The 15,845-nt window shown below is 44.3% G+C and overlaps 1 protein-coding gene across 5 annotated transcripts in view; it reads left to right on the forward strand.

Annotated features, from left to right (window-relative positions):
• VARS1 (valyl-tRNA synthetase 1) overlaps window positions 1–15,845 on the forward strand; it is a 101,994-nt gene that overhangs the window by 69,962 nt on the left and 16,187 nt on the right. For all 5 annotated transcript variants that reach the window (XM_040323482.1, XM_040323484.1, XM_040323483.1 and 2 more), the window contains exons 18-26: window positions 1,583–1,673; window positions 1,814–1,919; window positions 3,668–3,738; window positions 6,359–6,484; window positions 9,194–9,298; window positions 9,382–9,450; window positions 12,496–12,574; window positions 12,871–12,998; window positions 15,405–15,560. In XM_040323482.1, the coding sequence (XP_040179416.1) occupies window positions 1,583–1,673; window positions 1,814–1,919; window positions 3,668–3,738; window positions 6,359–6,484; window positions 9,194–9,298; window positions 9,382–9,450; window positions 12,496–12,574; window positions 12,871–12,998; window positions 15,405–15,560 (931 nt within the window). The remainder of the gene's footprint in view (window positions 1–1,582; window positions 1,674–1,813; window positions 1,920–3,667; window positions 3,739–6,358; window positions 6,485–9,193; window positions 9,299–9,381; window positions 9,451–12,495; window positions 12,575–12,870; window positions 12,999–15,404; window positions 15,561–15,845) is intronic.

The following is a 15,845-nucleotide window of genomic DNA, read 5'->3' on the forward strand; positions in this document are numbered from 1 at the left end:
TTGGTGCCTTAACTTTACACAGCAAACGTATTGCTGTATAAAGTATGGCCGTCGTTCCCGCGTCGAAATTTAAAAATTCACGTCGTTTGCGTAAGCCGTCCGGGAATACGGAATTACGCTACGCGCGTCGCCGTTCGAAAAAATGACGTCACTGCGCACAAAGCACGGCGGGAATTTCGAAACGGAGCATGCGCAGTAGGTCCGGCACGGGAGCGCGCCTAATTTAAATGGCACACGCCCATTTAAATTACGCGGGCTTACGCCGGAGGCCGCCGGCGTAGTTTTCATCGCAAGTGCTTTGTGAATCAGGCACTTGCGATGAAAACTTGCGGCGGTGTAACCTATCTACGATACGTTACACCACCGCACTTCTACCTGAATCTGGCCCCGAGTTGTTATTAAGGGAGAGGCTATCATTGGTATCCACAGAGTTGATATTGATGGCAGCACCATCCAATAACAAGCCAGGCTACATGAAGCTCATGCACTTATCTGAGATTGGCCATGTACATATAGACTGATTACTGAGAAAGTATTGCCATAGATACCTATTCAATTCCATCAGTACCCGTGACTGTTACTTTCAGAAAAGAGCTTGGGATTCATACAGCTTTGGCTTTATTTCTAACAGCTATGGACGCTAATAGAAATATATAAATATGTAGAAATATGTAAGCTGCCATTGCTGACTTTCTTCTTCAAATGCTTATGGCTTGGTTGTCTGCCTTCAGTATTTTCTGCGTCACGCACCCGACCCAAGCATGTAGCAAATGAAGCCAGAACTTCTGATCTGTAAACTTGGTATGGGTCAGTGACTAAAACACTATTGAAGCCATCAGTTCAGCTCGACAGCCAGGCAGCAAGCATTTTTAGAAGTAGTGGTCAGTACTGACTGCCCCCATTTTTAACTCAGTTTTAAGGTTTTCTTTATTTTTCTTTAAGCTGTAAAGCATTTAACAGAGTGCAACTCTTTCCAGGGAAAATTTCTCAGACAGGGGTCTCAAACTGGCGGCCCTCCAGCTATTGCAGAACTCCAAGTCCAATGAGGCATTGCAAGGCTGATAGTTACAGGCATGACTCCCCTAGGCAGAGGCATGATGGGACTTGTAGTTCCACAACAGCTGGAGGGCCCCTGCTCTAAGGACACTTTCACACTGATCCATAGCAAAAACGTGGTAAAAACGCACATGCGTATTTGGCCAAATTTTACCCTGTTTGCAGTGGGTTTTTCACAGGACACGGGACTCAAAAAACGCATTAAAACCGCAACACGGGTACGATTTTGATGCATTTTTGCAGCATTTTCATTGCATTTTTATTTTATTTTTTTTACTACACAATGGAAGCGCAACAGACCAGTCTGAAGACATACATAGACTTTTTAAAGTTATGCTTTCTTGTTGCGCTTTTTTTTTAAAACAAAAGCGCTTCAAAAGCTGCTCAGTGTGAAAGCATCCTAAAAAAAAAACTGTGGTGCAGCATGGCCACAAATTGGTTTTGAACTGTTTTAATTTTTTTCCTCCATTTGTCTCTAGACCTCTGCTAACTTCTAACTTGCGTTCATGTTGTGCTCTCTTCCCAGGGATTGGTGTATATCACGACAGCTGTGGTGGGGTCACCGAATTCCAGCCTACTTTGTCACTATCAATGATCCTTCAGTACCACCGGGACAGGTGAGCTGCTTGGAGTGTGAGATCCATGCTATAGATAGGACAGAGCTTTGCGAGTAATTAACTGTAGATTATATAGTTGAGGATGTAGTTTGTAAGTGAAATATAAAGATCCTACATGCTTTTGGTTATTGTGTACACAGGACACAGATGGCAAGTATTGGGTCAGTGGTCGTTCAGAGGAGGAGGCAAGACAAAAGGCCGCTAAACAGTTTAATGTGGCTCCCGCAAAATTAACGCTTAAACAGGGTAAGTCCTTAAAAATGGACATCGCTAGACTTCACTTATTAAAGGGAGTTTGTCTTTTCTTATTTTTATTTTATTTTTTATTTAAAGTTGTGTCTGCATTCATTTTCATTTTTCAGGCTAGGAACTTTTTTTACAAGTTCTGAAAGATACCTATTGATGATGCCAGAAATGTAGGCTTGTAACGTCATAATGTACCAAAATCTCAAACAATGTTATGAGCTTTCTCCTTTATCTTCGGTGAGCTACGGAAAACCACCTTCTTTTGTAATGGTGATGAGCAGGGCTTTTTTTCTCAGAGAATAGGTGTAGGAACTCCCTCTTTCTGAGTAACCTCTTGTGTCCACCCCCTACCCACCTCCAAGCACCATTCATTGGTTTCACCCCTACCCACCTCTGAGTACTATTCCTTGGTTCCACCCCCTACCCACCTCCGAGCACTATTCCTTGGTTCCACCCCTTACCCACCTCCGAGCACTATTCCTTGGTTCCACCCCCTACCCACCTCCGAGCACTATTCCTTGCTTCCACCCCCTACCCACCTCTGAGCACTATTCCTTGGTTCCACCCCCTACCCACCTCCGAGCACAATTCCTTGGTTCCACCCCTTACCCACCTCCGAGCACTATTCCTTGGTTCTACCCCCTACCCACCTCCAAGCACTATTCCTTGGTTCCACCCCTTACCCACCTCCGAGCACTATTCCTTGGTTCCACCCCCTACCCACCTCCGAGCACTATTCCTTGGTTCCACCCCCTACCCACCTCCAAGCACCATTGATTGGCTTCACCCCCTACCCACCTCTGAGCACCATTCCTTGGTTCCACCCCCTACCCACCTCCGAGCACCATTACATACCTTCAGAGCTGGAGGTGCCGGAACTGCGTTCCCCCGCGTTCCTGCTGAAGAAAAGCCCCGGTGATGCTGTAAAGTGAGTGTTGTCACCTGAGAACAGGAAATGTTTTATTGGTCAGCTTGAAAAGGCCCTTCAATGAGTGTTCAAACTGAATTTTGAATGTTCCCATACTAAGAAAAACTATTTCCATCACCTCTGCAGAGGAGGTTCTACTTTTTTAAAGCGTTTCTATACCCAAAAGCCAAAATGATCTACTATATTGCAGCGTACCAGTACTTCTATATGGTGGCTGCATTGGTTTTGTTTTATTCAGGCTTTTATTTTCCTCCTTTTTTTTTATTTATTTTTTATTAAAAAGCAATCATTCCCAAGCTTAAAAGTAGAGAAGCTTTTCATTTCCTTGCTCAAAACAACATTCATATATCTAAAGCTGGCCATAGACGGTTCGAAGAGATTTGAACCATATGTGGCAGGCTGATTGATCAACTTGGGTACAACCAGCCTGGTGGATTATTATGCGATTATCGCTAGCAACAGGGACGGCTTTCCCTGACCGCCCACTCCCAGGAGCACACAGTTGCAGGTGGGATTCCCTTGTCGACACTGTCTGTGTTGGTGGGGGAATTGTGCAAACTACTTTTCTGCAAACAAATTTGCACCGTCTATGGCCTGCCTAAAACCAACTTTCATTTTAGTTTTGGTTAAAATTGTGAGAGATGTTAACCCTTTGTAGGTTGCTATAGCTTTCAGTGTGTATCGGCTGGGGAGACGGTAAATCCTGTAAACATGACCTGAAGAATAAAAACTGAGAATCATCAGGTTTACCTCTAAAAGTATTGAGACCATGTACCTCGATGTTTATGTGGTAACTTTTTTTTTTTTTTTTTCCCTGTAGATGAGGATGTGCTTGACACATGGTTTTCTTCTGGTATCTTCCCATTCTCCATCTTCGGTTGGCCCAATGAGGTGAGAAGTTCTGCATAAAATTGTTGACAATATGACATCACAGTGATGACCTGAAAAAGGGAAATCGGTTTCATCTCTCATAAGCCAATCAGATATGATCTTAAGCCTCGTACACACGACCGAGGAACTCAACGGGCGAAACACATCCGCTTTGCTCGTCGAGTTCCTTGTTAGGCTGTCGAAACTTGACAAGCCAATTTTCTTCATTCCCATCAAGGAAATAGAGAACATGCTCTCTTTTTGGCTCGTCAAGTTTCTCGACAGTTTCCTCGACGAAAATGTACACACGACCGGTTTCCTCTGCAAAAAAATATATATTGCTCGGTCGTGTGTACGAGGCCTTAGGTTGAAATGTTATTGGTTCCTGTTGTCCATTATTGTCTATTGCACTGTTTTTGTAAATAAATATAATGGTGTTCTATTTCAGTGTATTAGGTATTTAACCCTTTCCCACTGAGCGTACGCACATATGAGTCCTCCTCTGTGGGGCCGCATATGTACGCACAGTGGAACCTCGGATTACGAGTAACGTGGTTAACGAGTGTTTCGCAATACGAGCACTGTATTTAAAAATAATCGTAACTTGGTTTGCGAGTGTTGTCTCGCAATACGAGCATGATTCAGGCCAAAGTGGTGTGCAGTACCGCGTTTGGCCTGCGGTGGGGGGCGCCAGAGCCAAACGGCACCGATCGCCGCCATTTGGAAATGCACGGAAAGGCCTGAAAACAGCACGGCTGACCTTGGCAAATCTTGGGAATGGAGTCTTTCCGAGGTTTGCCAAGATCAGCCGAGGTTACCTCGGGCCTTTCCGGCAGTTTCTGAGGCTCTCTAGCGCCCCCCACCTCTGGCCGCATGTGGTATTGCATGCCATTGAAGTCAATGTGGAACAAATTATTTTAGTTTCCATTGACTTCAATGGGCAAACTTGCTTTGATATGCAAGTACTTTGGATTACGAGCATTCTCCTGGAACGGATTATTCTCGTAATCCGAGGTTCCACTGTACATGCCTAAATTTCAAAACTGGGATCAAGTGGTAAGATTTGTTTTGCCCTCTTCATGAGGGGGTTAAAGCGAACATTGCACTGAAAAGCAAGATTTGCTTATGTCACATCCCCCCCCCCCCCGATTACAAAACTCTAAAGGGGTTGTAAAGGTTCATGTTTTTTCACCCTACTGCATCCTATGCAGTAAAGTGAAAAAACACCTGACAATTACCGGCCCCCCCAGCCCCCCGTTTAACTTACCTGAGCCCTGGAATGTCCTGTGTCACGAACGCGCTTGATCGTTGTCCGGGCAGGGCGAGTCCTGCAATTGGCGGCTATAGACGCCAAATGCAGAACTCAGGAGCGCACCCGCAACGTAACCCCCTTGTGAGACGCTTCCCATAGGGGGGGTTATCTGAGGCGGTGAGGAGCCGAGACAGCCGCCGAGGGACCCCAGAACCGGAGGATCGGGGCCACTCTGTGCAAAACAAACTGCACAGTGGAGGCAAGTATTATATGTTTGTTATTTAAAAAATAAAAATGTATGACCTACTCCGTTAAATGACATATTTAGGTCCCTTTCACACGGACGGAAAGAATGGTGCTTTTAGCTGCGGATTTTCTAGTTTTCTACCGCAGCTAAAAGCACACAATGCTTTCCTGTGGCCCCATTCACACATAACGTTTAGCTGCGATTTCGTTGCATGCGGTTTGGTGCGAATAGAAAAAATAGAATTGAATGCGTCCAAGTGCGATTTAGCGCAGCTATATGCACTTAACCGCAGGTAATCGCAGTCTTTTGTGTCAACTGCGGATAGCATCAGGGAGGTAAAAATAGGCGGTTGGGACTAAGGATGAGCTCCAGCGTGTTCGCGTAGCACACGTGCAGAGCCCGCCAGGAAGTCTGCACGGCGCTGCGCTAATCACAGCCAGAGACAATGTCCCGATGCTCGGCTGCAGAGATCGGGAAATGTCTCCCTGGTTGTGATTAGCGCATCGCCGTGCAGACTTCCTGGCGGGCTCTGCACGTCTACTATGCGAACACGCTGGAGCTCATCCTTGCTTGAGACACGTTTTTACCTCCCCTTAAAGAAACACTAAAGAGAATTTTTTTTTTTTAAATAACAAACATGTTATACTTACCTCCACTGTGCAGCTCATTTTGCACAGAGTGACCCCGAACCTGGTCTTCTGGGGTCCCTCTGCGGCTGTCTCGGCTCCCCCCACAAGAACTTTCCACCTTCATGCGAGCTCTCTCGCATGGTGGTAAGTTTTGCGGGCGTGCTCCCGTGATGCAGCCGGCGGCTATAGTCGCTCACTGTATCACTCGGCCCCGGCGCGCCGCGTCATTGGATATGATTGACAGCAGCGCGAGCCAATGGCTGCGCTGCTTTCAATCATACAATGAATGAGCCGAGAAGCCTGCGCGTTCACGGCGCAGGACTTTTAAAGGGGTCAGGTAAGTAAACAGGCTGGGGGGGGCCGCTAATGCTTGGATGTTTTTTCACCTTCATGCCTAGAATGCATTAAGGTGAAAAAACATTTACCTTTACAACCCCTTTAAGCTGCCAAGGAACCTGGATGAAGTTGCACACATGTTGCAATGCCTCACTTTGCACACTTCTCTCCTTTTAGAATGAGGATCTGACCGTTTTCTACCCTGGAACACTCCTGGAGACCGGCCATGACATTTTGTTCTTCTGGGTGGCCCGAATGGTAATGCTTGGCCTCACACTGACCGACAAGCTGCCCTTTAAAGAGGTACACTATTTTGCTATATGTCATGATAACACTATCAAAATGTATGCTATATGTGTGTTTAGAATAATAGGTTCTTTGTGTCACTGGTAATATAGTTATATATATTTTTTATTAATTTATTATTTTTTATGTGAACCTGCCAGTAGAACAGGAACAGAATATATATAAAAAAAATACTTACATTTTACTACATTCATGAGACTTGCCCTTTTATTGACATACCGTAGTTCAGGCAGCACTTTGGATCAGTCAATGCAAACTGGCATGAGAGGGGGGGTGAAGAGGATTACCAGGTATTGGGGCATAGCCTGGTCTCATTATTCTTTCTCCGTATACCCCACGTATTTCCAAAAATTTGAATTTACGAATTTTCGTATTTCCGATTTTTTTTTTCCCCCGAATTTTCGTATTTCCGAATTTTCGTATTTTGAAAATTCGAAATTGAAAAATTCGAAATTTCGAATTTTTAAATTTTCGTATTTCCGAATTTTCGTATTTTGAAAATTGAAAAATTCGAAAATCGACATTTCGAAAATAAAAATCGAAAACTGAAAAATTCGAAATACGAAATTTAAAAAAAATATGTTTTCGTTTCATTTGTTTTTTTCGGAAATTCTGAAAATTCTTTTTTTCCGTTTTTTTGCTTTTTCGGAAATACGAATTTCCGGAAAAAAAAAAACGAATGAAACAAAAACTAATTTTTTTTTTTTCGAATTTACCGAATTTACGACAAAAAACGAAAATAAAAAACGAAAAAAACGAATTTTTTGGCAGTGCACATGTCTAGTTATGACGAATTTATGGATTTTCGTATTTCCGAAAATTCGAATTTACGAATTTTCGTATTTCCGTTTTTTTTCCCCTGAATTTTCGTATTTCCGAATTTCGGAAATTCAGATTTTCGGAAATTCGCAAATACGAAATTTTTTGGGATTTTCGAAATTCCGAATTTTCGATTTTTTAAATTTTCGAAATTTCGTATTTCCAAATTTTCGTATTTTCGAATATTTTCGTATTTCAAAATTTTCGTATTTCAAAATTTCGAGAATCGAAATTTCGAAAATGAAAAATTTGAAATTTCGAAAATTGAAAAATTCGAATTTTTCAAGTTTCGAATTTTCGAATTTTTCAAATTTCGCATTTTTCAGATTTGGAATTTTTCAAATTTCGAATTTGGAATTTTTCAACTTTTGAATTTTTCAATTTTCGAATTTTCGTGTTTCCGAATTTCGAAAATTGAAAAATTCGAAAATTTAAAAATGTTTCGTATTTCCGAATTTTCGTATTTCCGAGTTTTCGTCTTTTCGTATTTCCGAATTTCGAAAATTCGAAATTAAAAAATTCGAAATTTCGAATTTTTAAATTTCCGAATTTTCGTATTTCCGAATTTTCGTATTTCCGAATTTTCGTATTTCCGAATTTTCGTATTTCCGAATTTTCGTATTTCCGAATTTTCGTATTTCGAAAATTGAAAAATGCGAAAATTGAAAAATTCGAAAATTGAAAAATTCGAAAATTGAAAAATTCGAAAATCGAAATTTCGAAAATAAAAATCGAAAACTGAAAAATTCGAAATTTAAAAAAAAAAAATGTTTTCGTTTCATTCGTTTTTTTCGGAAACTCTGAAAATCCGTTTTTTCCGTTTTTTGCTTTTTCGGAAATACGAATTTCCGAAAAAATAAAAAAAACGAATGAAACAAAAACGATTTTTTTTTTCCGAATTTCCCGAATTTACGAAAAAAAAAAAAAAACGAAAATAACAAACGAAAAAAACGATTTTTGGCAGTGCACATGTCTAGTTATGACAGCACATGTACAGAATTTGGATGTGTAAGGGTGACAGTTGTCTCAGGGCTGAGTATATGGTGAAGCTTTACTTAATGTAAAATTTAAAAAATAAACACCAAGTGGGGGTTTAAAACAAAGTAGCAGCCCTGACTACAATACAAACTTCCTCTCTGGTGCTGTGCCCTGCCATAATCCCTTTGTGCCATTAGATGCCCTTAGGCCCCTTTCACATTAGCGGACCGTTCGTCCGTTTATTACAAGTCCGTTTACGGACTGGTAATGCATCCCTATGGGATCGCGTCCGTTAGCGGATGGAGCATCCGCTAACGTCCGCAACCATCCGCGTCCGTCAGGATCCGGTTTTTCGGATGGAAGAAAACCCTATTTTTCTTCCGTCCGGCGGAACGGATCCCATAGGGGAGAGCGGAGGAGAGACAGGGCGGTCTCTGCACTGTGTGCGCGGACCGCCCTGTCCGCCGACAGCTCAGCGGGGATCCCCGCTGAGCCGACGGACACACACGGAGCGGACACAAAAACGGTCCGCTCCGTGTGAAAGAGGCTTTACTTGTTTGGGTTGAATTGTTAGAACACTAGGGAAATCCTTTAGCTCAGGGCATCATGAAAGGGCATCTCTATGGAGCCCTGTACTCGCATACAGTGATGCTCAAATGCAATCAGAGCTGCTCTCTGCACCAATGAGTTCTGTCCAAGGCTAGAGAAGATCCCAAGAGGACCTTGTACACCAGGCAACCAGCCTAGAGACATCTGAAAAGATAATTGTAAAAGAAAGCAAAAACCTATGGTATGGGGATCCTCCATGGGATGAAGGGACGACTAGTGGGTGAGCCTGGAAATTTGGTTTAAATCTGTTGCCCTTTAGAAGTCTTTTGTGTCACTAATCTCTCACTGTTTGTTTTTCAGGTGTACCTACATGCTATAGTGCGTGATGCTCACGGACGTAAAATGAGCAAATCCCTTGGAAATGTAATTGATCCCTTGGATGTGATCAAAGGGATAACACTGGAGGTAGAGGATGAGCATGGGGAAAAGTTGGGTGAAAAATGATGCTTGTCCTATTACACTTCATAATCTTTTTATCTTCCTAACAGGGCCTGCATGATCAGCTGCTGGAGAGTAACTTGGATCATACTGAGTTGGAAAGAGCCAAGGAAGGACAGGTAGGTGCTTTTCACAAAGGCCTAAATAAAAAAAATTGTACTAATAACTAAAATTCCACTTAACCGCCCCCCTATTCCAGCTGCTTTTTTTAAATGAAACTACACTGCATCTAATATTTGAAACCCCCCAGCATTCCTAGCGATGGCCATCTTGAGTAAGGGCAGATGATTCATGCAGCATTTATGTCCTGGAGTCCATCTGCCCTTACCTCAGACAGGATGACGTGCTTAGCTGAGAAAACCCCTCTTTCCCCCTCCTGAAGTCATCTGGGGTGTATGACTTAATTTGCCTAGGCCTGGAAACCAAGAAACAACTGAAAAAAAAAAAGTTAATATAGTACACCTTCCTATCTATTTACTAATGCTAGCAGCATAAGGATTAACAATAGTCAATGTTGATTGAGAGAGTGCAGTTCCACTTAAACTTCTATAATGCTGCTGAAAGAGATGGCCATGCCTTAGTTTTGACTTGAGAGAAGCCATAGACCATTTGGTGTCTATATACAGCTCCTTTTCAAGAAAAAGGTCATCTTTACAAAAAAAAAAAAATATTATTATTATTTGCAGGTAAAAAAAAGTGCATTTACTTCTTCTTTTTTTTTTTTTTTTAAGAGCCTGTAAAGCATTACACCTGTGATCAGCAGATCATGGGGCAGATCCTCAAAGAAATTACGCGGCGTATCTCTTGATACGCCGCGTAATTTAAAATTTTCCTAGTTGTATCTTTGTTTTGGTATCCTCAAAACAAGATACGACGGCATCTGTGTTAGATCCAACAGGCGTACGTCTTCGTACGCCGTCGGATCTTAGATGCAATTTTTCGGCGTCCGCTAGGTGGCGTTCACGTCGTAATCAGCGTTGAGTATGCAAATTAGCTATTTCCGACGATCCACGAACGTACGAGCGGCCGTCGCATTTTTTTATGTCATTTCCATTCGGCTTTTTTCAGCGTATAGTTAACCACTTCCCGCCCGGCCTATGGCCGATTTACGTCCGGGAAGTGGTTATGAAATCCTGACAGGACGTTCTAGAACGTCCTGCAGGATTTCATGCCGCGCGCACCCGTGGGGGCGCGCATCGCGGCGATCGGTGATGCGGGGTGTCAGTCTGACACCCTGCATCTCCGATCTCGGTAAAGAGCCTCCGGCGGAGACTCTTTACCACGTGATCAGCCGTGTCCAACCACGGCTGATCACGATGTAAACAGGAAGAGCCGTTGATGGCTCTTCCTCACTCGAGTAGAGGATAGCCGATCGGCGGCTCTCCTGACAGGGGGGGTTCGCGCTGATTGTTTATCAGCGCAGCCCCCCCTCGGATCGCCACACTGGACCACCAGGGATGCCCACCCTGGAGCACCAGGGTGGGCAAAAAAAAAAAAAAAAAGCCAGAAAAAAAAAAAAAGTCTAAAAAAAAAAAAAAAAAAAAAGCATAAAGAAAAAAGATGCCAGTCAGTGCCCACAAATGGGCACTGACTGGCAACAATCGGTGCTGCCACCCCAGTGTCCATCAGCGCCACCCCAGTGTCCATCAGCGCCACCCCACAGTGCCCATCCATGCCCAGTGCCCACCTAGCAGTGCCCATCTGTGCCACCCATAAGTATCCATCAGTGCCGCCCATGAGTGCCCATCTGTGCCGCCTATGTGTGCCCATCTGTGCCGCCTATGTGTGCCCATCAGTGCCGCCTATGTGTGCCCATCAGTGCCGCCTATGTGTGCCCATCAGTGCCGCCTATGTGTGCCCATCAGTGTCGCATACCAGCGCCGCCAATCAGTGCCACCTCATCTGTGCCCGTCAGTACTACCTCATCGATGTCCATCAGTGCCATCTCATCGGTGCCCATTAGTGCCGCCATATCAGTGCCCGTAATTGAAAGAGAAAACTTATTTACAAAAAAATTAACAGAAAGAAATAAAAACGTAATTTTTTTTCCAAATTTTCAGCCTTTTTTTAGTTGTTGCGCAAAAAAAAAAATCGCAGAGGTGATCAAATACCACCAAAAGAAAGCTCTATTTGTGGGGAAAAAAGGACGCCAATTTTGTTTGGGTACAGTGTAGCATGACCGCGCAATTGCCATTCAAAGTGCGACAGTGCTGAAAGCTGAAAATTGGCTTGGGCGGGAAGCTGCGTAAGTACCTGGTATGGAAGTGGTTAAAGCTGCTATCTGGTGGCGTACTCAATGTTAAGTATGGCCGTCGTTCCCGCGTCTAATTTTGAAAATTTTACGCCGTTTGCGTAAGTCGTCCGTGAATGGGGCTGGACGCTCACGTTGAAAACAATGACGTCCTTGCGACGTCATTTAGTGCAATGCACGGCGGGAAATTTTAGGGACGGCGCATGCGCAGTTCGTTCGGCACGGGGACGCGCTTCATTTAAATGAAACACGCCCCCTACCCGCCCAATTTGAAATCCGCCGCAAGAGATACACTACGCCGCCGTAACTTAGGGCGCAAATTGATTGAGGATTTAAACCAAAGCCAGGTAAGTTACAGCGGCGTATCGTATCTCACATCTGCGCCGGGCGCAGCGGAGGTACGTGGATCTACCCCCATAAGTACAATGTCAGGCTTTTGCAGACTGTCAGTGTAGCTGTCTGCCTGTACTTCTGATACAATCGGGCTGTTACTTCAGTCCAGGAGGCTCAGTGGACTATGAGAGTGCTCACTAGTGCCCTTGCAGTTCGTTGTATGAGAGCACTGACCAGTACGCTTTCAGTCCATTGAGAACTACAAGCCTTCAGCCTCAAAGGCTGATGGTACTTGTAGGCATTCATTCACAGAACTCTGTGAATGAATGACACAGTTGTGTGGGTGGAGCCCTGCGCACAGCCATGCTCTTTTCAAATTGTGACAGCAGGTGTGGTGATAAGATCCCTGGCCTGATGTCACGTGGGGGTCATCAGGGGGAGAGGTTGCAGGATTGGGAACATGTTCCACCCTAAAAACAGTTTAGCTTTGGGGTGGAGTTTAGTGAAATTTTAATTAAAAGTACATCTTATATTATGTAATGAATTTTTATTTTACACTCTGCTTTTCCTTACTCCTCAGAAATTTGACTACCCCAGCGGGATCCCTGAATGTGGTACAGACGCCCTGAGATTTGCCTTGTGCGCCTACACTAGTCAGGGTATGTAGTCTCCTGTAAAATGCTGAACTTCAGGGAAAACAAAAATAAAAAATCTCAGTTTGCTCTCTCAGTAATCCCACTATATCAGGGATATGCAATTAGCGGACCTCCAGCTGTTGCTGAACTACAAGTCCCATGAGGCATAGCAAGACTCTGACAGCCACAAGCATGACACCCAGAGGCAGAGGCATGATGGAACTTGTAGTTTTGCAACAGCTGGAGGTCCGCTAATTGCATATCCCAGCACTATATAATGCAATATAATGAAAAAACATTGACAAATCTTTCCTTCCCAGGACGTGACATTAACCTGGATGTGAACAGGATCTTGGGTTACCGTCATTTCTGCAACAAACTCTGGAATGCAACAAAGTTTGCCATGAGAGGCTTGGGAGATAAATTCACACCTCCAGAATCCTCACTGGTGAGAGATGGTTTCTGTAATGAGGACTTCTTATCCTTTTTATTGCAATCCCAGCCAATGGCTACCTAAAATGTTAACATGTATACCTGTAATGTGCTCTTCTACCTACTAATGTATCTAGTTGCGTTCAATAACGTCACACACTATATAGAGTTAGGGTTGTTCCGATACCACTTTTTTAGGACTGAGTACGATTACCGATACTTTTTTTCAAGTACTCGCCGATACCGAATACCGATACTTTTTTTAAATGTGTCCCCAAATGCAGCGATGTCCCCCCACAGATGCAGCCATGTCTCCCCCCATATCCAGCCATATCTCCCCCCATATCCAGCCATATCTCCCCCCATATCCAGCCATGTCCCCCCATATGCAGCCATGTCCCCCCCCCATATGCAGCCATGTCCCCCCCCCATATGCAGCCATGTCTCCCCCCATATCCAGCCATGTCTCCCCCCATATCCCCCCCATGCAGCCATGTCCCCCCATATGCAGCCATGTCTCCCCCCCCATATGCAGCCATGTCTCCCCCCCATATCCAGCCATGTCCCCCATATGCAGCCATGTCTCCCCCCATATCCAGCCATGTCCCCCATATGCAGCCCCTGCCCCCCCCCCCCCCCCATATCCAGCCATGTCCCCCATATGCAGCCATGTCTCCCCCCATATCCAGCCATGTCCCCCTTACCTGCATTCCGCTGCCGCCGACTGGTTAATACGCGCGGGGAACATTACAGCTTTGAATAGCTGTAATTATTCGCGCCGTGCTGCGTATAGACACTCCCCCTTGCTCGGGATTGGACAGTTCACCCGAGCAAGGGGGAGTGTCTATACGCGGCGCGAATCATTACAGCTATTCAAATGAAAGCTGTAATGTTCCCCGCGCGTATTAACCAGTCGGCGGCAGCGGGGATGCGGCGTAACGGCGGGGGGGGTATTCTATTTCGGTATCGGGGGTATTTGCGGGAGTACGAGTACTCCCGCAAATACTCAGAATCGGTCCCGATACCGATACTAGTATCGGTATCGGGACAACCCTAGTCAGAGTGCTCAGATTTCAACTTCCTAAGTCACCACTCTTTTTCTGCTTTTAGCTTACTTGTTTGATTATGTACAGTACAGATATAAATGAGCATAGAATCGAGGCGCTTCCTATTCTCTCCACTCCTTTGTATGGAAGCTGTCCATAAGGAAATATGAGAATTCCCATCTATGATTTGTTTTTTCAATGTACATGTCCCATTGTGTCATTCTCATATGTATTTACTGCCCTTGAGTAAGCATGTTTATAGAGGCTATTATGCCAGTATAATTAATACAGATACAGGTGGATCTCAAAAAAATTTGAATATCATCAAAAATAATTTTATTTCAGTAATTCAATTCAAAAAGTGAAACCCGTATCTTATATATATTCATTACACACAGACTGATATATTTCAAGCATTTCTTTCTTTTAATTTTGATGATTATGCACTAGATGTAGCTGCTACATAAAGATACATCTGTGCTGAAGTTTAAATCCCTGCTTCCCCTAGAGCTGTTCTTTTGCCACTAACGTGAGCAAATTCTAACTGGAGATTCTTCCCAGATATTCCCTAGAGTGTGCTTCAATTTTATTTCTTTTTTTAAAACGGAGCTCCACCCTAAAGTGGAACTTCCGCTCATCGAAACCCTCCCCCCCCCTCCGGTGTCACATTTGACACCTTTCAGGGGTATTTGCACCCACTTCCGGCCACACACTCTGCGGGTAGACTTTGGGCAAGATGTCAGATCCCCCCCTCCCCCTGTTGTGTTCTGGGAAACACACAGCTCCCAGAACACAGCAGGAACCAGTCAGTGCGGCGCAGCGCGATTCGCGCATGCGGCGTAGGGAACAGGGCAGTGAAGCCGGAGCGCTTCACTTCCTGGTTCCCTCACCGAGGATGGCGGTGGGGGCAGCAGAGTGATGAGCAATCGCTCATCCTCTGCTGCGGACGGCGCTGGACTCCAGGACAGGTAAGTGTGCTGATATTAAAAATCAGCAGCTGCAGTATTTGTAGCTGCTGGCTTTTAATATTTTTTTTTTTTTAGGCGGACATCCGCTTTAAGTCCCAGTGACTAGAAATTTTAGTGACACATTTGAGAGTGGGATGTGAATGGCCAGGAAAGAAATATGCCCAGAAGTCTCAGAGAAAGGAAGGAGAGACTTTGCATAGATTCCTGTGGTGCACTCTCATCTGTCACAGAGTAAACCATTCATGTATCTATGAAGCTCCGGCTCCTGATTGTGGACAAGTCTTGATGGTAATGTGCAACTGAGAATTGTAAAACCCAGAGTTGGTGTATTTTTTTAAATGTTCTCTTTTAAATTAAGTGATTTGTGTGATTCTTATAGGGAATTATATTGAATTTCTATGTTTTTAGCCCACTGGACAAGAAAGTTTGGCCGATCTCTGGATCCTAAGTCGTCTCAGTCTGGCGGTCGATCTGTGTAGCACAGGTTTCCAGAATTACGACTTCCCAGGAATTACCACAGCAATATACAACTTCTGGCTGTATGAGCTCTGTGACGTGTACCTGGTAAGAAATGTCATTTCCTTTTTTTCTGCTTTTGAGAATATTTTCAGCAGTATCTCCTCTATCTATCATTTTGTAATATTTAGCCTAAGTTTACACTGACAGCAGGAATGAAATCGTGTGCGTTCAGCGGAACTCAGTTTCATTTCCACATGTCAGTCCCAACTTCGGGGGCGATTTCAGAGACATCTGTGTGGGTTGCTGCACAGATATCTATGGAAATCGCACCCCAAAGTCATCAAAAGTAGTACAGAAACTACTTTTGGGAATCGGTACGGTCCCCCTAAA

Source organism: Rana temporaria, chromosome 9 (genome assembly GCF_905171775.1).
Source record: "Rana temporaria chromosome 9, aRanTem1.1, whole genome shotgun sequence".
Lineage (NCBI taxonomy): Eukaryota > Metazoa > Chordata > Amphibia > Anura > Ranidae > Rana > Rana temporaria.